Source organism: Phaenicophaeus curvirostris, chromosome 28, assembly GCF_032191515.1.
Source record: "Phaenicophaeus curvirostris isolate KB17595 chromosome 28, BPBGC_Pcur_1.0, whole genome shotgun sequence".
Taxonomy (NCBI): Eukaryota; Metazoa; Chordata; class Aves; order Cuculiformes; family Cuculidae; genus Phaenicophaeus; species Phaenicophaeus curvirostris.
In genome coordinates, this window is record NC_091419.1 from 3,204,363 (window position 1) to 3,232,342 (window position 27,980).

The window sequence follows — 27,980 nt, forward strand, 5'->3', positions numbered from 1 at the left end:
TACGGGGTCTTCACCCCGGTGCCGGGGGGATGGTTAAGGGTGGAGGGGGGACACCTTGTCTTGGGGGAGGGGGTGTCACCTCTGCTGTGGATGCGATTCGCCCCGGGGGGAGATGATGATGATGATGATGGAGAGGAGGGGGGGGTGAAGGGGGGGGGGGCGGTGCAGCTCGATTCGAGAGGGGGGTGGAAAAGGGGGGTGAAAGGGGGGGGTGGGGCTTTGCTGACGTCACGACGCGGCCCAGAGCGAGGCTGCCGGGAGCCGCGAGCCGAACCGCAGCCGCCCCGCACCCCGGCGCGGAGCATCATGCTGGGCTGACCCCCCCCCTTCTCTCTCTCTCTCTCTCTCTCTCCTCAGAGCGGAGTCTGAATTAATCCAGGGGAGGAGAAGAGGAAAAAAAAAATAGAAAAAAAAAGAAAATAAGGGGAGAGGGGAGCGGTGGAGGAGGAGGAGGAGGAGGAGGAGGAGGAGGAGGCGGGGGGGGGGTGGGGGAGGAAGGAGCGAGCGAGCGAGCGAGCGGGGCGAGGCAGCAGCAGAGCCCGGTGGCCACCAGGATGGAGCTGGCGATGGAGAACCTGGGCGGCTTGGCCGGCGTCCCGCACTCGCAGCCCGCGGAGCTGCTGAGCCCCGCGCACGGCAGGCAGGGCTCGCACCGCAACCTGGTCCCGCACGGCCGGCCGGCTATGGTGTCCGGGATGGCCTCCATCCTCGAAGGGGGCGATTACCGAGGAGAACACAGCCTGGCGGCCCCGCTGCACCCGGCTATGAGCATGCCCTGCGAATCCCCCTCCTCCGGCATGAGCCTCAGCAGCACCTACACCACGCTGACCCCCCTGCAGCACCTGCCGCCCATCTCCACCGTCTCCGACAAGTTCCACCACCCGCACCACCATCACCATCACCACCATCACCACCACCCGCACCAGCGCTTGGCCGGCAACGTGAGCGGCAGCTTCACCCTCATGCGCGACGACCGGAGCTTGGCTTCCATGGGCAACCTCTACAGCCACTACCCCAAGGACGTGGGGGCGATGGGGCAGCCCCTCTCGCCGCTGGGCAGCCTGCACAACGCCCAGCAGCCCCTGGCCCCCTACGGGCCCGGGGGCCACTTGCCCAACGAGAAGATGCTCTCGCCCAACGGCTTCGACTCGCACGCCGCGATGCTCTCCCGGGGCGAGGAACACCTCGCCCGGGGGCTAGCGGCTCCCAGCTCGGCGATGATGCCCCCTCTCAACGGGATGCACCCCCACGGCCCCCCGCACCCCCAGCCCGGAGCATCCCTCCTCGGGGAACGGGATCGCCAGGCCCCGGGAAGCGGCTCCCAGCCCGGGGGCTCCGGGCAGGTGGAGGAGATCAACACCAAGGAGGTGGCTCAGAGGATCACGGCCGAGCTGAAGCGTTACAGCATCCCGCAAGCCATCTTCGCGCAGAGGATCTTGTGCCGCTCGCAGGGGACCCTCTCGGACCTGCTGAGGAACCCCAAGCCCTGGAGTAAGCTCAAATCCGGCCGCGAGACTTTCAGGAGGATGTGGAAATGGTTGCAAGAGCCCGAATTTCAAAGGATGTCGGCGCTCAGGCTGGCAGGTAAGGACGAGGCACCCACCCCGCACACCTGGGGGGGGACCACGGACACGCGGGGGGGGTCCCTGGTTCGTGGGGAGGGGGCCCGGGATGGGGACAGGGCTGGACCGGGGGCGACGGGGCCGATTCGAGGCTTCGTCTTGCGAAGAGACGCGAAAGGCTTTGAGAAGAAAAGGGAAGGAAATTGTGTTACAGGTGAATGATAGCGAAGGCGAATCGTGCTGAAAGCGAATTCTTCCTCCTCCTCTCCTGCCGGCCTGCTCCTCCCTGCGGGAAATGCGGGATCCCGGGTCCGAGGGAGCCGGCAGCTGCTCCCTGCAGCCCCGGGGATGATGCCTGGTCCCCGGGATGGAGCCCAGAGCCCCGGTAGCAGCTCCTCCCACGCTCCCCGCCGCCCCCTCGGCTGCCTTCATCCCCGGGGATGGTTCCTTGTCCCCGGGATGGAGCTCGGAGCTCCGGCGGCAGCTCCTCCCCCGCTCTCCATGCCCCGTTCGGCTCCTTCCAGCCCCGGGGATGATTCCTTGTCCCCGGGATGGAGCTCGGAGCCCCGGTGGCAGCTCCCCCTACGCTCCCCGTGCCCCGTTCGGCTCCCTCCAGCCCCGGCGATGATTCCACGCTCGGTCCCGCTCGCTGAACCGGTTCCTTGTCCCCGAGACGGCCACCGGAGCCCCGGGAGCAGCGTCCCCCGCTTCCCTGTCGCCTCCTCGGTTGCCTCCAGCCCCGGAGAGGATCCCTCTCCCGGCTCCTTGTCCCCGGGACGGACCCCGGAGAGCCGGGAGCGGCTCCCCCTCCGCCTCCCGTGGGTGCGGGCTGAGCAGCAGCCTCTCCCGGAGCCCCCTCGGTGCTTTCGGCCCCGCCGCTCGGTACCGGAGCCGCGTCCCTCTCCGTGTCTCCCCCCCCCCACCCACCGCTGCCCCATCGCTCCCCCCCGGGAACGGCAGCTCCGCTCCCTCGGGGCACCCACCGCCCTCCAGGAGAAGCGGGGAACCCCCCCCCCCCGGTGCTCCCCGGTTTGGCTGGGGACCCCCTGCTTCCCGCAGCTCCGCGGGTGCGGAGCGCAGCGCGCTTCCCCGCGGCCTCAGCCCTCGGGATTTGCTGGAAAAACTCTGGTTTTTTGCCGCAGCTCCGCGTCCCCAGAGCTGCGAACACAGGGCTGGGCTTCCAGCCCTTCTTTCCGCGGCTTCTCCGCGCTGGGCTCCGCGGGAGCGGCTGCGGGGTGAAAATCAACGGCTTGTACGTTGTTTTATTTGTAAGAAATCCGATTTTTTTTCCGGGCTCTCGGCACGACCGGGGAGCCCGGCGTTATTTATGGAGGAGAGCGGCGTTCATATGTATTTAGTGTAATTCAGTTGCTCTTTAATTAGGGCAGGGTAGTGGCATCTTTTAGTTCCAGTCGATGCCCTATTGAAAAGCAGTTAATAGAATGCAAATTGTCCCTGGCTTTACAAGGTTCTGGTAAATAAAGATTTAAACACTGCCGCGATCGGCCCTTTAATGCCCCCGTTGCTGGGGCTAATTGAGCAGAGGAAGGCTGGTTTCCCCCTCGCCAAAAGCTGAAATGATAACCGGGATGGGGATGGTAAAGATGAGGCTGGGGGAGGCTCGAGGGGTCCCTTCCCACAGCTCCGGCCCCGCTGCCACCGCTCCGCTCCTGAGCAGCATCCCGCGAGGCTTATGCGCCCCAGTTTGTCTTTTATTCTCTTCCAATTTGTTTTTTTATTCTCTTCCAATTTGTTTTTTTATTCTCCTCCAATTTGTTTTTTATTCTCCTCCAATTTGTGTTTTTTATTCTCCCCCAATATTGTTTTTATTCTCCCCAATAGTGGTTTTATATTCTCCCCCAATAGTGGTTTTATATTCTCCCCCAATATTGGTTTTATTCTCCCTCAATATTGGTTTTATCCTCTCCCAATTTGGTTTTTATCCTCCCCCAATTTGTCTTTTTATTCTCCTCCAATTTGTTTTTTTTTTTATTCTCCTCCGATTTGGTTTTTTTATTCTCCCCCAATTTGTTTTTTTTTTGTTGTTTTTCTTTTATTCTCTCCCAATTTGTTCTTTATTCTCCCCCCAAATGGTTTTATTCCCCAGCACCGAGTTTTCTCCAGCTCCAGGGGTGCCTTGAAGACGTTATTTACGGGAATTACACACGCGAACCCACCGTATTTCCTAGGGACAGGGTTTAGGTCTTCGCTATCTGCGAAAACAGGGAAAAAAAACCCAACCAAACAAACAAAAAAAAACCCAAAAAAGAAAACCCCAAAACCAAAAAACCAAACCAACCACCTGGCTGTGAAATCGCCTGCCTTGAGCTCCGAGGTGGGGAACGGGGGAGCCTCCCCTGCCTGGCCGCTTTGTTCCCGGTTCCCAGCCCCGTTCCCGTTCCCACGGGATCCGCTTTCGTTTCGTGTTCCCCCCGCCTCACCCCGGACCCGGGCGTGGGGCAAGTTTCAGTCCCTCGGGCTCAGCCCTGGCCCCGCCGCCCCCAGAAACGGGGTTAGAAGGGAGGGGGATCTCCTCTCAGGCCGCCCCGGGCTCGGAGGCTGGAGGTTTTTGAGGGGCTGGAGGTGCCTGGGGGGCTGAGCACCCACTGCAAGAAGGGACTAGTCCTCTCCCTGCCTGGGCAACCGTCGACTCTTTCCTCTCTCAGTGCAAGCAAAAAAGTGCGGCCGGGACTAGGACTGCTTTTATTCCTATTCTTATTCCTATTCCTAGCCTTGTTCCTGCTCTTAGTCCTGGTCCTATTCCGATTCTTAGTCCTTTTTATTCCTATTCTTATTCCTATTTCTAGCCTTGGTCCTGCTCCTGCTCTTATTCCTAATCTTATTCCTGTTTCTAGTCCTGGTCCTATCCCGATTCTGATTCCTATTCCCCTTTATTCCAATTCCTATTCTTATTTCTATTCTTACTCCTATTTCTAGCCTTGGTCCTGGTCCTGGTCCTTGTCCTGCTCCTATTCCTAGTCTTATTTCTATTTCTAGTCCTAGTCCTGGTCCTATTCCCATTCTGATTCCTATTCCTCTTTATTCCAATTCCTATTCTTACTTCTATTCTTATTCCTATTTCTATTCTTATTCCTATTTCTAGCCTTGGTCCTGGTCCTGCTCCTATCCCTATTTTTATTTCTATTTCTGGTCCTATACCTATTCTATCCCTCTTTATTCCTATTCTTATTTCTGGTGCTGTTCCTATTTATTCCTATTCTTATTCCTGGTGCTGGTTCTATTTATTCCTCTTATTCTCAGTCCTGGTCCCGGTCCCGGTCCCGGCCCCCGCGCTGCTGGAGTCCATCTGATGGATTAGTCCGAGTCAGTAAATCGCGGATCGATAAACACGCCGGGCCCCCTATAAATGGCAATTCCCGTTTTTCTCCTCTTTCCACTCCAGTTCCCCCGCAGATGAACCATTAATTATTCAGTCGGGCCCCCAGGCAGCGTCTCAGCCCGGGGAGGGGGGGGGGGGGGCACGATTCCACCCCCCCAGCCCCAAGCTCCGCAAAATAAAGGGGTCCCACGGGGAAACATCTGGGCAACAGCTGGCGGTGCCCATCCCATCCCTCCGGGCCATCCATCTCCGTGACCCCCTGTCACCCCCCCCAACCCCCCCCCCCCCCAACTCCAGATGCAGCTTTAAAAACTTCATGACCCCCCCCTTCAAAGTTTCTGGGTGGTGAGGAGCTAGCAGTGTGGCCCCTTTGGGGGTCCCCGAATGAGAAATCCCCACCCGTGACCCCCCCCCATAAATCCATGAGCGGTGAGGAGCTCGCACTGTGGCACCTTTGGGGGTCCCTGAATGGAGAAACCCCCACCCATGACCCCCCCACAAGTCCATGAGCGGTGAGAAGCTCGTATTGTGGCACCTTTGGGGATCCCTGAATGAGAAACCCCCACTCATGACCCCCCCACAAACCCATGAGAGGTGAGAACCTCGCACTGTGGCACCTTTGGGGGTCCCTGAGTGGAGAAACCCCCCACCCGTGACCCCCCCCACAAATCCATAAGCGGTGAGGAGCTTCCCCCCGGGGCACTTTCAGGTGTCGCCCCCACCCGTGACAACCCCACCTGCCTCCATCCTCCGTGTCCCAGGGGCTAAAAAGCATGAATTCCCGTGGGATCATGCTCCTGAGGACGTGGATGCGTGTTTGTGGGACCCTCCCGTCGGTGGAGCCCCCCTCCCCTTCACACATTTATTCCCACGCTCAGGACTGGGAGATCCACTCGTGATTCTGGTGACAGCATCGCTGTGTCCCTGTCGCGACGCGTTCGTTCGTCCTCAACTCAAACTCCGCGGCTCCCGGGATCGGCCCTTTACCCCCTAAAGCTTCTCCCGCAGCTCAGAGCAGGGAGAGAACCGATTTTCCTTCTTCTCTAACATTTTCTTTTTCTTTTCCCTCTCATATCTTTGTTTTCTTTTTCTTCACTCAGCCTCCCTGCTCCGAATTTCGTTCTCCTTTTTATTGTCTTTTTTGTTTTCGTTTTGAATCCCTTTCCTTTCCTTTCCTTTCCTTTCCTTTCCTTTCCTTTCCTTTCCTTTCCTTTCCTTTCCTTTCCTTTCCTTTCCTTTCCTTTCCTTTCCTTTCCTTTCCTTTCCTTTCCTTTCCTTTCCTTTCCTTTCCTTTCCTTTCCTTTCCTTTCCTTTCCTTTCCTTTCCTTTCCTTTCCTTTCCTTTCCCTTCCTTTCCTTTCCTTTCCTTTCCTTTCCCTCTCATTTCTTTTTATTTTCCTTTTTTCATTAGCTTTTTACTTTTTCTTTTTCCGCTTTTCTTTTTCTGTTTTTCTTGTTTCCTTTTCTTTCTTTAATTTATTTTTCTTTTCCCTTTTCATCTTTTCCCTTTTCTCCCTTTCCTTTTTCTTCCTTTCCTTTTTTCCCCTTCCCTCTCCTCCCCACGGCTTCACCTCCCCTGCAGCGTGAACTCTCGTTATTTAAAAAAATAAAACCAAACACACCCCAAACAAACATCCGAGAGGTTTGTCAACGCTGATAATTAACGCCGCTAATTAATACCGCGAACTATGGCCCCTAATTACCCAAATCAGGGACACGATTGCACCGCGTAAGAATGGAAAAACCGTATTTTTTTTGTTTTCACGAGTTTTTTTTTCAATCCCAGCCTCTTCCAAACGATTTTGGCTCCGGAGTGGAGCAAATCGCTCCCGGTTCCGTTGCTTTCGATGCGTTCGGACGCGGGGCCCGCGGGGAACCGGATTCTTTTAGCGCGGAAAATGGGGTGAGAAAACGAGATTTTGGGACTGGCGGCGCTCAGCGCATCCTACTCAGCGCAGAAAACAAGGCAGAAAGGAGAGAAAACAATCTCCCCGCTAGGGAAAAAAAAATATTCATTGAATATCTTATTTTTTTCTTAAATTATTATGATTATTTTGATTTTATTTCAGATTTTTTAGCACGTTAATAATAGGGAACTTTCTCCAGCGATGTGGAGGAGCAGCTGCCGGCTCTGCTGGCTCCTCGGGGGTGGCTTTTGCGCACCCTGCACCCCACACCCACCCTGCACCCCGCACCCTCATTGCACCCCGCACCTCTCCCCCTTATCAGCTGCCTCGCTCCGCCCGCTCCTGTTTTTCTGTTTGCTCCTAATCTGCCCGTCAGAAGGGGCCAATAAACCTCTCCTGGGTTAAACATTAAATCAGGGGGTTCCCCCCCCCCTCCACCACCACCTCCCCAACTCCAGGAGGAAATAACCTCCCCTTGTTGTGGGGTGGGAGCTCGGGGACCACCCACCCGTGTCCCCACTCATGTCCCCACCCGTGTCCGTGGGCTCCTGCACCCCAGAACCCCCCTTCGAGGCTTCACTAGTCGCCTGCCCCCCAAATCTCCAAGCAGAACCTACACCCGATGCCCAACTCAGAGCCTTTTTTTTTTTCTAGGGTGGGTTTTGTTGGTTTCTCTATTTTTCTGAGCATAAAATATAAGGGGAACAGGACATTTATATTTTTTTTTCCCTCCCTCCATCCTGTCAGTCGCCACTGAAACCATAAGGGAGAGATAACAGAGAAGAGAAAACTCTCCGAGTGACCTTTGAATCAATTTGAAAAACCTCATTTAACTGATAAGTCTTGAAAGGCCCAGAACTAATTTGAAAATACATCTATTAAAATCTCATTGCCGCTGACTGGGAGCTGCTGGGAAGGGTGTGCGAGACGAGTTCCTGGGGTCGGGAGAGCTGGGAGAGCAGGTTTAAACCCTGGTCAACAAAGAGATTGCGGAGCGATGCGATGAGGCTTAAACCAGGAGAGAAAAAAAAAATAGAATCGTAGAATGATTTGGGTTGGAAAGGGCCTTAAAGACCATCCAGCTCCACCCCCCCTTCCCTTCTATGAATATGAATATTAAAAGAAAATCGGTTTTTCTTCCCTGGCTGGTGGGGAAATGAGGAGATTTACAGCATTTTCCTGCCATAACCAGGCGTGGAGTCTGGGATCGCAGACAGAATATTGGATTTTTTTTTTCCTCCTCCAGAAAACAAATCCAATATTTTCTCATTCGGCGCAGATGCAGTCGCGGGGTTGGGGAGCTCATGTCTCTGCGAGCGGGCGGCTGAGAGGCTCTGCCCCCACACCCATCGCAGATTCCGGGGTGCTGGGGAGCAAATAGAGGGATAAACCGTGTGCATGGAGGGGTGGGAGGAAGAGTGAAGGCAGGAGGAGAGCAGAAGCAGGGCCTGTGCGCCTGTTTTCTTGCCCTGGGCACATCCCACTCGACTCTGGGCACGTCACCTGGGTGCAGAGAGACCAGAAAACCCCTGTGGAAGCTTCTCCGTCACGCGGCGCTCCTGGTGCGAAGCCGGTGCAGGCCCAGTGGTGGCAACGCCAACCAAAAAATAAGAGAAAAAATTAAAATAACCCCCTCCCCAGAGCTTGGTGCAAAAGGGCTGGGGGCTTTGCAGCTCGGGGAGGACTCAGGGACCCAACCTGTCCCCCTGGTTCACGGCTCGCGATGGAGATTGGGATGCTACTGGTTTCAGATGGGCTGAGTTTCCCATGGGAATTGATGCCTCCCCAGCGGCTGTGGGAGCCGGATCCCTCCCCTCCTGCCCCAGCACCTTGTTGGCTCTGGGGGAAGAGTTTTCCACCTCGCTCCCTCGCTCTCTGGGGTTTCTTGGAGAGGAACCCTGAGTAGAGACGGAGGCATTAGATAGTTTTGAGTTGCCCTCACCCCACATCCATGCGCCCGCGCGGCTCTACCCCAGCTCCCTTTTCAGAGCTGGGATGCACAAATCATAGAACAAAATCATAGAATGGGTTGGGTTGGAAAGAACCTTGAAGATCATCCAGTTCCGACGCTCCTGCCATTGGCAGGGACAGATCCTGTGCCTCAGCATCGAGTTGAGGCTTCAATCAACTCAGGACGCGTCCCACCAGGTCAGGACGTGTCTGATCAAGACAGGATGATCTCTTGGCCATTGCCCTGCTCCTGCACAGCATCAACAGTGCTGCAGAGGGGCTGGGGACAGACTCTGACTTGGAAAACTGGCCTAAAAGAGAAGTTGGAGCCCAAATTTTTCTCCCCCACAGCCAAACGTGGATGCAGTGGGAGCTGTGCCGGAGCAGGAAGGAGCTGGCAGAAGGTTTAGGCAGCTGAGTGCATTTATTCCTGGCTTCGTGCAGGACCGTGGCCATTGAGTGGCAAGATTTTGCTGATTAAAGGGAAATTCAAAATATCCCTTTAATACCTCGAATGATGTAGAGCATCTCCAGCAAGATTGAAACCAAGGCAGGAGCGGACAGGCAAAAGGGAAGATGGAGCTTTAAAACATTCGTGGTTGCTGAAAAACAGCGAAACAAAAAGAAATGGGGATTCTCTGGTGCTGGAAGGAGGGACCAGGGCATTTGAAAAATAAAGACCCAGTATTAAAATCAAGACACATTTGCATGGCAGGGTTAGGGCTTGAAGAACGACCTTAGTAGCTCTATCTTAGCAGATATTTATTCCACTAGAGATGCGCACCGTGGCTCGAAGTTCTGGGGGTTTCTGCAGCGTGAGGCCAGGAGGTCCAGAGATTGTTTTAAAGGGAGTGCAGTGGGGTTCAAGATGTTCTCGGCAGGTGGAGTTAAGGCACAGAGAAGGCTTTGCCGGAGGAAAAGTGGGGCTGGAGGTGTTGCAGGGTGAGGGGAGGTGCACCCGTGTACACCCATGTAAACATGCACAGGGGTGTAACCGTGTGCAGCCGCAGACACCGACGTACACCCACCTACACTCATTTACACCCATGAACACCCACATGCAGCCGTGCACAACCACCTACAGCCACCTACACTCATTTACACCCACGTACACCCACCTACACTCATTGCACCCATGTACACCCACATACAGCCGTGCACACCCACATACATCCATCTACTCTCATTTTACACCCATGTAAACCCACATATACACAAATGCACCCATATACAGTCACATGTACCCATATGCACCCATGTATACTCATTTACACCAACATATACTCATTTACACCAACATATACTCATTTACACCCATGTACACCCACATGAACACACATAAACCCACGTAGACTCATTTATACTCATGTATATCTACGTGCACCCATTTACACCCACGTACACTCACATACAGTCACATACACACACATAAACCCATGTACACTCATTTACACCCATTTATATCTACGAACACACGTTTACACACATGTACACCCATGTACATCCACGTACACCTACATATACCCACATGCATCCACATACATCCCTATACATCCATGTGCACCCATATATACCTACATTCTATGATTCTATGATACACAAACCCTCACCACCAGAAGGATGTTGAGGCTCTGGAGCGAGTCCAGAGAAGAGCAACGAAGCTGGTGAAGGGGCTGGAGAACAAGAGGAGCGGCTGAGAGAGCTGGGGGTGTTTAGCCTGGAGAAGAGGAGGCTGAGGGGAGACCTCATTGCTCTCTCCAACTCCCTGAAAGGAGGTTGTGGAGAGGAGGGAGCTGGGCTCTTCTCCCAAGTGACAGGGGACAGGACGAGAGGGAATGGCCTCAAGCTCCACCAGGGGAGGTTCAGGCTGGACATCAGGAAAAAGCTTTTCATGGAAAGGGTCATTGGGCACTGGCAGAGGCTGCCCAGGGAGGAGGTTGAGTTACCTTCCCTGGAGGTGTTTAAGGGACGGGTGAATGAGGTGCTAAGGGACATGGTTTAGTGATTGATGGGAATGGTTGGACTCGATGATCCTGTGGGTCTCTTCCAACCTGGTGATTCTATGGTTCTATGAAACACACATGCACACACACCTGCAATGGGTGGGATGCCGGCAGAGGTGGAGGGCTGAGACAGGCAGGGCTGCAGCAAGGATACTCATATTCCCCAATCCCATCACACTGTAGGTGCCTTTTTTTTACCCCTTTATTAGGAATTGGTGATGGTCTCTTCCTTCACCTTCCCATCTCTGGGGTTTTGCCTCTGAGTTCTGCGTCACAGGACCTTGTTGCTGCAACCAAGCCATGCCCTGATTTCCTCCGGCATCATTTCTGAGTGCAGGAGGACTTGGTGTTGCCATGAGCTGAGTTTTGGGGAGCTGAGGGTGGAATTTACTGCCTGGTCATGATGCTGGGGGATGGCAGATGCCACCACCACTGGCTTGTGTTGGACAATATCTCAGCTGGGAGGCCCAGACCCTCTGTCCTGTCTCGGTTCTGTGTCTCTGTGATTGTCCCTCTTCTTTTTCTGCTCCCAAAGCCTTGGAGAAGGAGCCAGAAAATCCCTACATGGGAGCCTGCTGAAGGGAGAGCAGGGGCTGGTTGTAGGAAGGCACTGGCTCAGACTGGCTGTTGTCTCCTTGCTTGCAGAGCAGTGTGGAAAACACCGACATCTTGACAATAAAAATATGAAGGAAAAAGAAATTGCAGCTTCCGCTGCTGCCGATGGCACGGGTAGCAGTAACCAACCCAGCTCTGCTGAGCCCAGGGCTCAGGAGAAGGAGGAGGCAGCAGTGGGAGGAGGCTACTGGTCTTCCACCCAGGTTGGAGGAAAATTGAGTTGTCCTGCTGTTGGATGAATCCAGGGAGACATAAATATTGAGAGCTTGGGGTGTGCTGGGGGGCTCAATGTGTGGCTTGGCTCTGCAGGGACCCTGATACATGGTGTTTGGCTACCAGGGACCCTATAAAAACCCAAAATCAGGGGAAATGCCTCGTACTGAAGCGATCTTCAAAGGGCTGCGAAGGTCTCCTCAAGGACCCTCTCCATACCTGGCACAGAGAGGACACAGCCTGGCAAAGCTGAGAGCCACGACAAGGCTGGATCTGGCCACCAAGAAGTGTCCCAGCACCTTTTTTCCCATCCCCACACCAAGTTCCACCACGTGAGTGAAGGGATGTGAGCCGGGACTTAGCCATGGTTTGACAGGCTGAACACCCACAGATCCCTCTGTGCCTCAGTTTCCCCACATATGAGTGCAGATGGCAGGGCTTTTACAAAGGGTACGACGACACCAACACAAGGTTATTAAAGCCAAGGAAGGCAGTGATGTCACATAAAAGGGCAAACCTTGAAGCTGGAAGCTGAATGATGCCCCTTTGTGGGAGCATTTCTGCTCTGCGCTTTGCAGGAGCTCCATTCCCCTCCTCTGATAAAGAGCAGGTAACGAGCAAACTCTCTCCATTAGGGATAAAATTGCGAACGGATCGGGAGCTGCTGACGGGTGATGGTATCAGGGGCTGACAGAGATATCAACGGCTCTGCTCTGCTGCAAAGGCTGCTCCCATCACAGAGCAGAGGAGACCCCGGCGCTCATCGCCTGTCGCAGCAGCGCACAGCGATGACCCCAGTGCCTGCAAGCAGCATCCCATCCCTTGTGATTTTTCCTGAGATATGTCTCTCCTCTGTATTCTTTCCCCATCTTTTGAGGGTCCCTTGTTTCCCCTGGACCCGGCATCACCCCAGCTAAACTACAGCTCGGGACTGAGGTTGGATCTCTGTTGGGTTTTGCTCCGTGGTTGCTCAGCATCTGGCCCGGTTTGGCTCAAATGTGATGCTCAAAAAGTGCTGGGTTCAGTGTCACTGTGATTTGTGCCTCCAAAGCCTCCCAGGGATGGAGGGTCCCTTCCCTATTTGCCTCCCAGCTCATGGCAGGTGAGGAGAAGGAGGAGGAGGAGGAGGAAGGCGAGGAGGGAAGGTAGGACAGTGGCATATGAAGTCACCCAGAGAGACCCAAGGCTGCTGGGAATGGATCCATGCACCGATACCCACTGTTAGTTCTCCTTTTGGGGTCAAACTTCAGAATTTTGGTGACATTCCTCCTGCAGAAGGCAGTGAATCCCTGCCTTGATATTCCCAGGGCAGCTCCTGTATGGGGACTCCTGCCAGACCCCCTGAAGCTTCTCACCCCCATGAATGGGCCCCATACTTAATTTAAAGCATTTAATTTGCTTTCTGTTGCGTGGTTGTGGCAAGGGGGGTGTTGGCACAGACGGCTGCGTCACAGCTTTCAGGTTGTTTGGGTCAGAAACGGGGTGAAAAGAAAGTGATCCAAAGGCGCGGTGAAGCGTGTGAGCACCATCGGATGCTTTGTTGAGAGAAAAAGTGAAATGGCAAAAGAAACCACTCAAATCCAGGCGTTTATTCAAAATAATTCTGGTTTCAAACCCACTTGCTTTTCCTGGAGAAAATTGGAAAGCTTCTCCCCAGAACTGCAACAGCATTTTCTGCCCCAAATTAATGATTCCCAGCCATTCCTCTGCCTTCAGCAGGGGAAATTATTAATTTCCTTTGATAATTAAAAATTATTTGCTTTGATTTTTGGCATCATCATGAGGTGATTGCCCCACCAACACGTGTCCGGGGGGGAGGAGGATGAGCCCTGCTCTCCGCATGGGAAGATGCTGCTTGATGGCCACAGCCCTTCAATCCTGGGGGTCTCATTCCAGCCCCTCCCCTGGCAAAGGGACCTCACATTTGGTGAACTGGGGGGGGCTCAGATATCGCCCTCAGTCTCCCGCTCGAGATCTTTCCTAGTGGTGTTCATGGAGGGTTTATACTGCTCTGGGTGATGGTTTCATCCCAGCCGGCTCCTCTCACCCATCACTCTGGTGCTCTAGTGCTCGCTTTTCACCTTTCCATCCCGCTTTTCAATCTTGTCCTCCTCTTCTTCTTCTTCTTCCACTTCTTCTTCTTCTTCTTCCACTTCTTCTTCTTCTTCTTTCTATTTTCCTTTTCTTTTTCCTTCTTTCTCTTTTCCCTTTTCCTTTTCTTCTTCTTTTTTCTTCTTCTAATTTTGTCTTTTTTCCTTTATCTTTTTCCTTTCCTTTCCTTTTTTCTTTTCCTATCTTTCTTTTTACTTTTCCTTTTTCCTTTTAACTTTCATCTTTCTTTTTCCTTCTTCTACTTCCTCTCCTTCTCCTTCTCCTTCTCCTTCTCCTTCTCCCCTTTCTCCTTCTCCTTCTCCTTCTCCTTCTCCTTCTCCCTCTCCTCCTCCTCCTTCTCATTCTTTTTTCTCCTTCTTCTCATTCTTTTTTCTCCTTCTTCTTTTTTCTCCTTCTTCTTTTTTCTCCTTCTTTTTTCTCCTTCTTTTTTCTCTTCAATTTTTATTTTTTATTCCCCTTCTCTACCTTCTCCTTTCATTTTCCTTTCCCTTTTCCTTTCTTTTCCTCTTTCATTTCTTCTCCCCCATCTCCTCCTCCTCCTCCTCTCCTTCTCAGCCCCCACAGCCTCTTTCCCTGCCAGCAAATAAACCTCACTAAGAGAAACCATTCCCTTTAACCACCCCTAGAAACACTCCTCACCCCGAGCTGTGCCGCTACCTTTCACTCTCCCACCTTTGGGGAGAAGCCTTGGGGACGGGCAGCTCCAACCCAGGGAAGAACCTTGGGAATAACCCAACTCCATCAGGATTAATCCCTCTGATCCCACAGCCCCTTTGCCTCCCCCTCCCTGCAAACCTACCCACGAGCTCCCTGCCAGTCACGTAGCCATCAAACTGATGTGCCAGCAATATCCAACACGCAGTTAAAGCCACTCGTGGGAGTTTCAATAAAATCGATCGAGCAGGATCAATGGGCTGCGCTGGCCTGGGCCCAGCCCCGCAGCTGGGGGAGAGGCAGGAAAAATACCCAGGGCTGTGAAATGGGGAGGGGGGAAGAGCTGATTACAAATCCATCTCATACTTGCCGTGATTAATTGCTGCTTTACCAGAAGGAACAGCTCTGTGTGGGGGTCAGTTTTAAAGGTAACGTTGCCGGGGAAGTTTCTCTGCCGTGTTTAGATGGGAAGAATCATAGAATCATGGAATGGTTTGGGTTGGAAGGGACCTTAAAGCCCATCCAGTTCCACCCCGGCCATGGGCAGGGACACCTCCCACTGGATCAGGGGCTCCAAGCCCCATCCAACCTGGCCTTGGACACCTCAAAGAAGCAAAAGCTCTTTTCCTGTGGGAGTTTCCCCTCCTGGCAGGATGGGGTTGGAGAGAGGCAGGGAGCAGGACCAGGGGGAGGACCGGGCAGCGCTGAGTTCTCCCTCAGCAGTGATTTGAGAGTTGGGAAGTGCCCTCCCCAGCCGCTCAGGAGCATCCCTGGCTGCTTTCAGGGATGCTGAACCGCAGCCAGCCGGGATCGCTGGTGTCCCAGTGCCAGGAACCTGCTGTGGAGCATCTCCTGGCTGAGCTCCCAGCCAGGGAATCACTTCAAGCTTGCTGGGTCCAGATTTCTGGCTGCTCCTCATCCTAAAAAGCCTCCCAGGTGCTGCTCCCTGTGCCCGGGCAGCCTCTTCATCCCAAGGGCACCCAGCTAGGCTCCTGCGTCCTCTCCTGGTGCTCAAGGGTCTCAATCTCTGCCCTGCCCTCCCCGGAGGTGGCTGGCTTGAATTAAAACATCATCCATCGTTACAGCGGCAGCACGTAATCCCTGGTAGATCAGTGCAATTACTGCGGGAAATACCTTGGGAGCTGAACTAATAATGCTGGAGTGGTGTATTAAGAGTCACTGGCTTAGTGCCGGCCACGGCCGCGCCAGCCCCACACGTGTGGGGGGACAGGAGGGTGTGAGCTGCCCTGGGGGGCAGCAGGTCCTGGGGGGGAGTGTTTAGAGGGGGGGAACCAGGGGGTGATGGCTTGTGGGGTGGCTGTGAGGTTGTTTGTGGGGCAGCGATGAAGCAGGGATGCACAAGTGATGGGGCAGGGATGGGGGAAGGAAGGGGTGACAGTAGGGATGGAGCAGGGACGAGGCAGGGATGGGGTGGGGATGGAGCAAGGATGGGGCAGCGATGGAGAAGGGATGGGATGGCAATGGAGCAGGGATGGGGCAGGGGTGGAGCAGCGATGAAGCAGGGCAGTAATGAGGCATGTTTGGGGCAGGGAAGGGGCAGCAGCAGTGATGGAGCAGGGATGGGATAGAGATTGGGTGGTGATGGGGCAGCAATAGGACAGCGATGGGATGTCATTGGAGCAGGGATGGGGCAGCGATGGAGAAGAGATGGGTCAGGGCAGCAAAGGGGCACGTTTGGGGCAGGGAATAGGCAGCAGCAGTGATGGAGCAGGGATGGAATAGGGATTGGGTGGTGATGGAGCAGAAATAGAACAGGGATGGGGCATTGATAGGACAGGGATAGGGCAGTGATGGAGCAGGGATGGGGCAGGGGTGGAGCAGTGATGAAGCAGAGCAGTAATGGGGCATGTTTGGGGCAGGGAAGGGGCAGCAGCAGTGATGGAGCAGGGATGGGGCAGGGATTGGGTGGTGATGGAGCAGCAATGGGGTAGCAGCAGCAATGGGGAGATGATGGAGCCACGATACAGTGGCAACGGGACAGTGATTGGGCAGAGATGGGGGAGCGATGGGGCATCGATGGGGCATCGATGGGGCAGGCGAAGGCTCTCGCCTGGCTACCGGGACTGTGTGGCTCCGTCCCACCCCCAGGATGCGGATGGTACGTTCCATCCTGCCGCGCCCCCCGCGGCTGGACCGGCCCATCGCGCTGAGAGAGGGGGGGACGTGAACGCGTCATTGGGCAGCGCGGGGAGGGGGAGGAGAGCGGAGCGAGCACTCAATCCGTCCGCGGGGGGGCGCCAGCGTGCGGGACCGGCCCATTGCGGGGGGGTAGGGGGGGCGGAACGAACCATTTCCCTGCGGGGCGGGGGGAGAGTATTTAATAGAAACACAGAATCACAGAATGGTTTGAGTTGGAAGGGACCTTAAGGATGATCCAGTTCCAGCCACGGGCAGGGACACCTCCCACTGGATCAGGAGCTCCAAGCCCCATCCAACCTGGCCTTGCACCCCTCCAGGGATGGGGCAGCCACCACTGCTCTGGGCAGCCTGGGCCAGGGCTGCCCCACCCTCACCTGAATAATTTCTTCCTCATGTCTCATCTAAATATTCCCCCTTCCAATATAAAGCCTTTCCTCCTTATCCTATCACTCCATGCCCACGTAAAGAGCCCCTCCCCAGCTTTCCTGGAGCCCTTTTCAGCACTGGAAGCTGCTCTAAGGTCTCCGTGGAGCCTTCTCTTCTCCAGGCTGAACAACCCCAACTCTCTCAGCCTGTCCTATGGGAGGTTCTCCAGCCCTCAGATCACCTCCATGGCCTCCTCTGGACGGCCAGTGTGGCTGCTGTGTGCCCAGCATTGATTGCTGGTTTGCTGGGCACCACACATGAGGGTCTGGGGACAACAACAGGAAGAAGAAATGTTTTGCTGTGAGGGTGGGGAGGCCCTGGCCCAGGTTGTCTAGAGCAGTGGTGGCTGCCCCATCCCTGGAGAACTGACTCAGCCAAACTCTAAGGGAGCTTCCCTTGTTTGACAGGACGAGAGGGAATGGCCTCAAGCTCCATCAGGGGAGGGTCAGGCTGGACATTAGGAAAAAAATTTTCATGGAAAGCGTTATTGGGCACTGGCAGAGGCTGCCCAGGGAGGGGGTTGAGTCACCTTCCTTGGAGGGGTTTAAGGGACGGGTGGATGAGGTGCTGAGGGACATGGTTTAGTGATTGATGGGAGTGGTTGGACTCGATGATCCGGTGGGTCCTTTCCAACCTGGTGATTCTATGATTCTTCCCATCTCACACCCAATAAATCCACCTGAGACCAGATTAATCAAGAAATGCAGAAAATTGTCGTTTTTCTCTCCCCCTACCCCTGCTGCCTTTCCCTTCTCTCCAGCAAATGGTCCTTGGCTGGTAAAGCCTTGTGGCCCTCTCTGGATGCCAGCTCTCTACTGAGAGTGGCTCAGAACCAACTGATGAAATACACTTCATTGATTGCTGGATTTGTTTATCATCCCTGCTCCGAGAGCCAGCACTGGGAGCTGCTGAAGGCAGTGGGAGTTTGGCAGGAGGAGCCCAACAGGATGGTGATGGTCACTTAGCCCATGCTGATGCCAAAGGGAGATCCTTCCTTGTTGCTCCTTTCCTGCATGAAGGAGCAAGATAGAATTGTAGAATCATAGAATCACCAGGCTGGAAAAGACCCACTGGATCATCGAGTCATCAAGATAGAGGTGGACTTGCCCCAGATTCCCAGAGGAAGGCTCCTTGTCCAGTGTCACTTGTTTCTCCCTGACATTGTGCCACAAACTGAACCCCAAACTCCCATTTCCCCCCTGGATTTTTCCATTGGGGCTCTCGTGTCAAAGCTGAGCATGAACAAGCATTGCTGACTCCAAGGAAAACTTATTTCAGGGCTTTTAGGGTTTCCAGTCATTCCCCCATCCTCCCTTTCTCCCAGAAGGCGATGACCTTCCCCTGCTGCTGCCATCCCTCGCGGCGCTGCTGGCTTCTGCCTGACTCCAGCACTTCATTAGCACCAATTTGCTCTCATCACACTAAGTGGCAGTGACTGGAGAGAAGAGTGAGGAGAAGGGAGCAGCCAGGAGGACTCCCAGGGCACCTCTGCCTGTCCCTGCCTCACGCCAGGCAGCTGCTCCACTCCCGGGCTGTAGTGGCGGTGAGCACTGAATCAGTGAATCATAGAATCACCAGGTTGGAAAAGACCCACTGGATCATCGAATTCAACCATTCTCATCAATCACTAACCCATGTCCCTCAGCACCTCGTCCACCCGTCCCTTAAACCGCTCCTGGGAAGGGGACTCAACCCCCTCCCTGGGCAGCCTCTGACAGTGCCCAATGATGCTCTCCGTGAAAATTTTTTTCCTAATGTTCAGCCTGACCCTCCCCTGGTGGAGCTTGAGGCCATTCCCTCTCGTCCTGTCCCCTGTCCCTTGGGAGAAGAGCCCAGCTCCCTCCTCTCCACAACCTCCTTTCAGGGACTTGGAGAGAGCAATGAGGTCTCCCCTCAGCCTCCTCTTCTCCAGGCTAAACAACCCCAGCTCTCTCTGGTCTCCACTGGGACAAGAAGAAACAGACAATTTTGATCCAAAAAAAGGTCTACAAAGTGATGAAATGGGACCAATAAGGGAAGCGGCTTTGCCAGCAGATGGGTTGGTAGAGCCGGAGGCTGAACCAGGCTCCAGGTTAGAGGAGAGCAGGACACCAGGACTCCCTTTACAAATGGGAGTGAAAAATCAAACCTCTGGAGAAAGGAAATCCTTTTAATAACTAATCCACGTGTTTAAGTAATCGTAATCTTTCTTTCTGTGCCTATGAGAGGGGTCTGACACAGCTGGTTCAGCCCAGGGCTGTCTCTGGTGGGGCCAGTAGCAGCTGCTTACCTGGAAAGGAGAAGAGTCAAATATAGAGGGATGGGTCCAAGCAAAGGGCTCTTGATCACACAGGGCAGGGATAGGACAAGGTGGAACATTTTTCAGCTGAAAGAGGGGAGATTGAGATAAGATCTTAGGGAGAAATGTTTTTCTGTGAGGGTGGGGAGGCCCTGGCCCAGGCTGCCCAGAGCAGTGGTGGCTGCCCCATCCCTGGAGGGGTTCAAGGCCAGGATGGATGGGGCTGGGAGCCCCTGATCCAGTGGGAGGTGTCCCTGCCCGTGGCTTCAGTGCTGGAAATGCAACACCATGAAAAAACAAAGATGGAGAATTGCAGGAGAGGCAAAACGAGGCATCTCACAGGGCTGGAGTCACCACTCTGCTGCATGTCTGGTGCCTCCTCCAGCCTCTGCTAGTCCCAGGGAACCCACCCACTCCACAGGGACCATTGCCACTGAAGCAGAGGACTAAGAACTTGTGATTTCCTTTCCAGTCCTTTCCCTCTGCCTGCCAATCTGCACTGCTCTGAAAGCTGCCTGGGCTGTTGGGAGGAACGGCTGAGAGAGCTGGGGGTGTTTAGCCTGGAGAAGAGGCGGCTGAGGGGAGACCTCATTGCTCTCTCCAACTACCTGAAAGGAGGTTGTGGAGAGGAGGGAGCTGGGCTCTTCTCCCAAGGGACAGGGGACAGGACGAGAGGGAATGGCCTCAAGCGCCAACAGGGGAGGTTCAGGCTGAACATCAGGAAAAAAATTCACTGAAAGGGTCATTGGTCCCTGTCAGAGGCTGCCCAGGGAGGGGGTTGAGTCCCCTTCCCTGGAGGGGTTTAAGGGACAGGTGCATGAGGTGCTGAGGGACATGGTTTAGTGATTGATGGGAATGGTTGGACTCAATGATCCAGTGGGTCTTTTCCAACCTGGTGATTCTGTGATTCTATGAATGGGTTGGAGATGTTGGTGTGGGCAGCTGGTGATGCCTCGCAGCCCCATACATGTCAGTCAGAGCTGCTGGCTGGAACGAGGTGCTGAAATTCTTCACAAGAGGAGGAAAATGCACTCAGCAACACAAGGGCAAGCACTTTGTCTCATTTCATCTCCTCATCTGCAGCATTCAGAGGAAGATTTAACTCGCTGGACTCGAGGAAGCGACTCACCCTGCGGTGCGCTGTCTGCATACCGATTACTAGGGGCTCTCCCAGGCCTTGGAACTCATCCTCCGGCACCTCCCAGGGACACCAGCAGGGAAGCCTGGCCCCACCAAGGCAGGGTCGTGTCGTGCAGGGACACACGGGAGCTCTGGCATTAGGAAAGAATTTTTCACAGGAAGGGTTATTGGGCACTGGCAGAGGCTGCCCAGGGAGGGGGTTGAGTCTCCTTCCCTGGAGGGGTTTAAGGGACGGGTGGATGAGGTGCTGAGGGACATGGTTTAGTGATTGATGGGAATGGTTGGACTCAGTGATCCAGTGGGTCCTTTCCAACCTTGTGATTCTATGATTCTATGATTCTGTTTTGCTCTGACCTGGCAGGACTGCAGATCTGAGACATCACAGCTCCTAACTGCATCTCTTGGGCTCTTGATGGCCTTTGACACGTGGTTTGCTGAACCTGTGGCTTTCTAGAGTGGGGCAGTTTTTATGACGACATGGTTCAGAGCTCTTGGATACTGTGGGACCTCAGTGCTCAAAATCCCTGCAGGTTTTGGAGCCCAGGAGGTTTGTTTTTCTGTCGTCTGGTGCTGAAATCTGGGAGATCACAAGGTTGCAGTATTCAGGGTGGCATTTGCAGGGATGGGCAGCACGAGGCAGGCTCTGCCCCAGTGGTTGTGTGGTTCACATTGCATCCCTTTGCCTTCGTGTTCATTACGTTTTGGAATCTAATAGGGTATCAGGGATAAAAAATGTCAAAAATAAAATTAGGGTTTGGTTTTTGAGCAGCTGTTCTTGCACTGTATGCATCTGTTCCATCAGCACTGAGTCTTCCCAGCTAAAGGAGACCTGAACTGCTGCTGGAGAAGCCTATTTGTGATAAATCTCTTTGGGCTCTTTGCCTACAGTGTAAAGAAATGTCAAACAAACCTCTCACAGCACTGAGCATCTGTCACTGCCCCATCCCTGGAGGTGTTCAAGGCCAGGTTGGATGGGGCTTGGAGCCCCTGATCCAGTGGGAAGTGTCTCTGTCTATGGCAGGGGGTGGAACTGGATGGGTTTTAAGGTCCATTCCAACCCAAGTCATTCCATGAGTCTATGATCCCCGCCCAGCAAGGATTTCTGTTTTGCAGGTGAAGCTTCCTGATCCAGACATGCTTCAGCTTTGGGGTGGGGCAGATGCCCCACCTCCAGGTTAATTCAGCTCAGGATAAGACACTGCTGTGCTGTGGGAGGAGCTGGGCTTGTCCCGGTTTGCTCAGAGCTGCGAAACCCTCCAGAATATCAGGGCAGGGTCTGAACCAGCAACATCCATTGCACAATCTTCCCCCCAGCCCCACCTTCTCTGAGAAAGAAATTGGGGTCCCTCTGCCCCTTCAAGGAGAGGGGGAAACTGAGGCAGCAGACCCATCTGGAAGGCATGGAGTGAAGCCAGCTTTGCTCAGGGTCATTTCCCATCCAGTGCCTGCCAGTGAAAGAGCCTGTTTGAAGAAACCTGTCCCACCACGTCCAGGTACCCCCTCTCCATCCCTTCCTCCACCTCCCTTGGAGCCCTAAATGCTCCTCGATCCCCTTGCACGCCGGGAGCCGATTTGAGAGGGAGAAAAGAAGAAAAGCTGGTGGGTTTCTTTTTTTTTTTCCCCTCCCTAACCTCGCTTACAGCCAGCATGCTGGCTCTGAAAGCCCCTGGCTGTCTTTTGTGATTTCAACAAATCACCAGCACTTAAGCAAAGTGGGCAGAAAATTACAGGTTGTATTGCAAGTGAAAGGAGAGGGAGAGCACGCTGGGGCTGAGAAAACAGAGGTTTGCGGGTATAATAGAGAAACCAGTGGCTGGCAGGCTGCGGAAGCCTGCAAAGCCATCAGGTATTAGTTAAATGCTTCGCGGAGTTCATGCTGTGAGGCATAATCGCAGCTTCTGAACAGCAGCCATTTGATTGTCTCTATTATGTCCCTTTGGAAATGATTTGGGAGATATTTTGCTTTGAGTTGTCAAGGTTAAGTCAAGGAAAACTTGCTCCCTCTGACATAAGTCTCCAGGGAGGCAGAAACCCTTGGCAGAAATCCTCCAGGGCGAGCAGGTGGGATGCCTCTGCTTCTAGAGGTCTTTCCTCCTGCTTTTCACCCCAGGTTGCTCTTGCCTTTGCTCCTGGGGTTTTTCCAACACCAGGTCAGCTACCTTAGGGATGAAATACCACTAGGATTGTGTGCCCGGTGTCAAAGAGGAAGGGGCTCCATGCAATCACTCCATCCCACTGCCTCTGGCATTCCCTCCTTGTCACTCCTGCGCTTGGTTTTAGCCAAGCCTGGCTGAGCTGTGGAGGTCTCAGTGGTTGCAAAATGAGCTGAGGAGAGATGGAGAGAGGAGAGGAAAACCTCTCTTGTGGGTGAGCTCAACCCCTTGTTGGCCACAGGAGACCCCAGTTCATCCGCATCTCCCCCACCGTTGCTCCTGGCACTGCCAGGATCTGCTGCACTCCAGGAGGAGCAGGGAATAAAGCCTCTGCTTTGGGCATTTGCAGGGAAGATAAACCAGAAGCAGGGCTGAAAGAGCATCCCCATCCCCACAGACGGTGGCCAGGCCCAGAATTCCCTGGAAGGACATGATGGAAGAACATCATTAAGCCAAGGATGAGTTGTTTGGAGCTTGAGAATTGGATAAAAGGGATTTTGAAGCACAAAAAAAAACCCCCTGTGCTGACCTGGGTGGGAGTCAGAGCCATGCCCCTCACCCCGTCCCCAGCTCCCACCGCCTGCGGGGACACGGGGACAGCCACGGCCAGACTGCCTGGGAAAGCAGCACCCAGGGAATGGGGAAGAGGAAAAAGATCCTCCGTTGGGGGGGCTGATGGCCGCCGTAAATAGATCTGACCAGCGTCACTATCGATCTCTGTTGTGCGGAGCTGTAATTAGATTGAACCGGGGAAGAGGGGTGTTGGGCTGCGTCAGCAGAAAAGGGAATTAATAAATGAACAAACGAGCACAGGAAATGTGGGATGGGGCCAGCGGTGGCACCGCAGGCCAAAAATAACAGGGGGATCCAGGGGTGCAGAGCAGTTGTCACCTTGGTCTAAGCAATACTGGTTTTAATGCTGGATCGCGGCTTTACCAGCAAGTCCCTGCTGATCAGCCTCTGCCTCGGAGCTTTGGGTTATTAATAGGCAACTGGTTTGTAATAATTAATCCTAAAAACTGAATAAGGGATAGGAATGTGAGGTTGAGGAGCTGAAAATCTGGGTCTTAGCCATTGCTAGTGGAAATGAGTATCAACAAGCAAAAAAGCAAGAGGACAACCTGGATCCCGGTGGCTTTGCAAGGGTTGCAGGTGGGTCAGGGCATCACCCAGCCGGTCGGTGGGGGACGGATGGATTTACATGTGTTTGTACCTGGTGTGTGTATGGAAGATGGTGTAAGCGCCACCCATGCAGAGCAAATGCTGTGCTCACAGAGAGCATTCGAGGTGCCCACCATCACCCTGAGGTCCCACCTGTGCCACTTGGCTTCTATCAGAAACGTCCTAGCTTGGGTCAGAAGCAGTGTGGCCATCAGGACCAGGAAAGTCAACCTTCTTCCCCTGGACTCCAGTGTGGCCACACTTTGAGTCCTGGGTTCGGTTTTGGGCCCCTCACTACAAGAAGGACATTGAGGGGCTGGAGCGTGTCCAGAGGAGGGAACAGAGCTGGGGAAGGGGCTGGAGAACAAACATTATGGAGAGCAGCTGAGGGATCTGGCATTGTTTAGCCTGGAGAAGCGGAGAGACCTCATCACTCTCTGAAGCTCCATGAAAGGAGGTTGGAGCGAGGTGGGTGTTGGTCTCTTTTCCGGAGTAACAAGGGATAGGATGAGAGAGAATGGCCTCGAGTTGCACCAGGGGAGGTTTAGACTGGATATTGGGAAAAATCTCTTTCCTGAAAGGGTTCTCGGGCACTGGCAGAGGCTGCCCAGGGCAGTTGTGGAGTTTCCATCGCTGGAGGTGTTTAAAAGATGAGCAGAGGACATGCTCAGGGATCTGGTTTAGCAGTGGACAGGTATGGTTGGACTCAATGATCTCAAAGGTCTTTTCCAACCAAATGATTCTGTGATTCTATGAGCATGCTGGGAGGTGCTGGGAGGATGTGTGGCGGGTGAGGGGTCCGACAAGGCAAAGACTCTGAATGTGCACGTACTGTGGGGGGAACTTTGTGTTGTTTGGTTTGGGGGGAGCTGGGGGGGGGTGGGGGTGGGTCTTGCTTTTTTTTTTAATTCATGTCTGGAAAAAAACGTCAACATTTCTATAAAGGCTTTTTTTTGTTTGTTCTTTTTGCAAGCATCTGATGGTCATAGGGTAGGTTTCCACTAAACCATTCTCTGCTAGCTGTTCGAGTAAGGTACCCCTGGGACAGGGTCCCCCGAGCTCAGACTGTCCCTTTGTCCCTAAGGATGGTGGTTTGCAGCCAAACCTGCGTGGGTGGGGGGAGAAAGGGAGGGGAAGGCTCTCCATTAACCGTCTTTACCAGGTTTTGGACTGAATATGGTTAGTTGAGCCAAGCTTGGTGCCTCCTGTGTCCCCTGTCCCAGTGGGAGCAGAACTGATGGCTCCCACCTCCTGCATGCGGATGGGGCGAGGATGGAGCCCAGCAGCTGGGGAAACAAGGTTAAATCTGTTGGATAATCATTCTGCTTCACTGAGCTCTAGATCTCCCCAGCGCTGGGTGGAAGGGGTGGAAATCATCCTTCTTGGTTAGTTCAAGGTGGTGTAAAGAGGACTCGTAGTGCAGGTCAGCTGAAGAAGGATCAGAGGAAGATCTTGCTTGTCCTCTAGGGAGGAAGAAGTGACTTAAATACCCTCCCGTTACTCCTAGGCTGCATAGATGCCAACTCTGGCCATGAAGGTGCATTTGTGTAGCAGGCAGGCAGTTAATCTAAGGGGAATTCCTGTCCCGTGGACCCAAGATGCTTTTCCACTGCCGCAGCAGCAGCATCCAGCCGTGACTTTTGGCCGCTCCCAGGTCTGTGCACCAGGTCGAAGATGCTCCTGGAAATGCCTGAGAGAAGCAAGTTGAAATCTACCATCAAGCAACCTCCTGACAGCAGAAAATCTCAAAGGACCTGTGCCTTCCCTGCAAAATCCTTTAGAAGATGTGAACCAAGAAACCCTAAAGGCTGAAAACTGCTGCTGTTTAGGGCAAGACTGGGGCTTTCCTCAGAAAGTCCGTAGCCCACAATTTCCTCTTTTCTGAGCTTTCCAGGAGGAAACATTGTGTAGTCAGCCTTGGAGGGAATGGATCCATGTCCTACCCATGGGCATCCCATGTTCCTGCAGTGCCCACACACGTGTGGCCAAGTCCTGACATAGAAGAGACCCTGATCCACCCTCAACAGCTTCAGAATCAGCCCTGCCTTGAGTAGGAACTGGACCAGCAACCTTCACCAACCTCAGCTCTTCTGTCATTGCACCTTTTCTTACCACTTCCACAAAGAGCGTGCTTGATATTCCTGCAGTTAAAATTCATATATAGACCAATGCTCACCTTCCTGCCTCCCTCTCATGGAAGGGGTGGTGTTAGGGAGACTCTCCTGGATCCCAGCAGCCTCTCCCCATGTGATAGTGCCTCTGTCCTGACCCAATCCAAATCTGTAGGGAAGGCTTTGATTCAGCGCTGGCTTAACCTGACACGTGTACCAAAAGATCTAGTTGCAAAGGCACGCAGGGAAGATTGAATTTTTTGGAGCTTCAGGTGGCTCAGGCTGTTCTCCAACCTCTAGAGGCAGGAAAACCCCTTCCCAGAGCAGGTGGAACCACAAACGATCCTTCCAGGCTGTCTGCTGTGGGATGTGGTGGCTGCAGATCAGCCTTTTCCTGACATCCCTGTCCCTGGCTCTTCCCTGTGTTTTGGAGATGGCAGCTGGATGCGATGGCCCAGAGGCACTGGTTCCCCAAGTCCTCCAGGCAGATCCACAGAGGTGATGAGGAGGCAAGGGAGGCCACTCCAGAGAGCAGCAAGGGAGGGAGGCTGATGGGTGACCCCCAAAATGTAGGGATGGAGCAGGCTGAGGAAGGTCGGCCACGGGGTTTCCTCAGGGTCTAGGCCCAGGGTCAGCTGGAGATGCTGAGGCTTGGGCTTTTCCTGGGCATCTGAAGAGGTGTTGGGCTTCACCCGGGCTTTTCTCATGCTGATGTTACGAGAGGCTGTTGTCCCATCTCAGCAAGCGCTCAGGAGGCACAGGGAGGAAGAGGAGGGAGGTAGCGTAAGGAGCGGAGTGGTGGGCAACAAGCCTGCAGTTTACTGGTGGGAAGGGCCTGTTTTTAGGGAGGCAGCCAGGCAACCTGCAAGCAGGCCAGGGTGGTGAGCACCAACTAATGGCCCTGTTCTCTCTTTTGAACATCTAGCTTGCAAACGCAAAGAGCAAGAGCAGCAGAAAGACAGGAGCCTGCAGCCCAAGAAGCAGCGGCTGGTCTTCACAGACCTCCAGCGCCGCACCCTAATCGCCATCTTCAAGGAGAACAAGCGCCCATCCAAGGAGATGCAGATGACCATCTCACAGCAACTGGGCTTGGAGCTCAACACCGTCAGCAACTTCTTCATGAATGCCCGCAGGCGGTGTATGAACCGCTGGCAGGAGGAGCCAGGCACCAACCCCGGAGTCCCCTCTTCTTCTACAAGCACTTTCTCCAAAGCATGATGTCCCCCAGCCCTCCCTGCCCCTTCCCGGACATCCTCCTCATGACAAAGCCAACCCAGACTCACACGCATGCCCCGAGCTGCCCGGGGTGGGTGCTTTTGGATGCCGTGGGTCCATCAGTGTCCCAAACCCTCAGCTGGCTCTCACCCCTGGATGCAGGCGTCATGCCACATCCTGATTTCATGTCCTCCCAGCTCATGGAGCAGGGATAGGGTTTGCAACCAAGTCAGCTCTGTCCCTTGGAGGGCTTGGAGGAAAGCCCTGTGGAGTGAGGGATGACGTGGGATGGAGGGAAAGGCTGAGGTGCTGTTTGGAAGCATCCCTGGTCCTCAGAGACCACAGAACCTTGTCTTCACCTCCCCAGCAGGGTCTTTGGGGAGAGGGACACCCCTTGACCCCCACATCAACCTTGATCTCTGCCACAACCACCCTCACAGCTCCCACAGTAGAGGAGTAAAGGTGAGGGAGACACAAGGCATGGAGTCATGGGATTGGGCTCTAGCACAACCCCATTGAACTGGGGCCAAATCCCTCACAGTTCAAAGTGGGACGAGCAGGGAAGATGCTGGAGGGTGACCTCAGACTCCTGCCAGGTGGCTGCCAAAGCTTTTTCCCCTGCTTAGATGCAACAGGGTTCCCCGAGGCAGCCAGACCCTGTCTGCGCAAGCCTTTCTCTCCCCTGAAGGTTTTGCAAACCCAGTCAAGGGCATCCCTGTAGCTCCACAGGCACCTTCCTCCGACCCACCCCACCCCAGACACCCCCAAGATCACCCACACCTCCTCACGCGCACACCCCACCCCAACCCACGAGAGCACCCATCCCCGGATCCCTCCCAAACTCCGTGGCACAGGAGACGTCTCACCGTGGCCGCCCGCCTCCGCGCACCCGAGCATCCCCCAGCCCCACAGCCGGAGGGGACTGCGGCTGCACCGCGTCGCCTGGCGCCCAAGCAGGTCAAAGAAGCACATTTTAGCTAC

The 27,980-nt window shown here is 54.3% G+C and overlaps 1 protein-coding gene across 1 annotated transcript; it reads left to right on the forward strand.

Moving 5' to 3' along the window:
* Nucleotides 1-546: 546 nt before the first annotated feature.
* ONECUT3 (one cut homeobox 3) lies at nucleotides 547-27,628 on the forward strand. The gene is made up of 2 exons (XM_069878142.1): nucleotides 547-1,584; nucleotides 26,710-27,628. Exons 1-2 carry the CDS (start codon nucleotides 555-557, stop codon nucleotides 27,000-27,002), a joined length of 1,323 nt encoding a protein of 440 aa, XP_069734243.1. The 5' UTR covers nucleotides 547-554; the 3' UTR covers nucleotides 27,003-27,628.
* The last annotated feature ends 352 nt before the right edge of the window (nucleotides 27,629-27,980 follow it).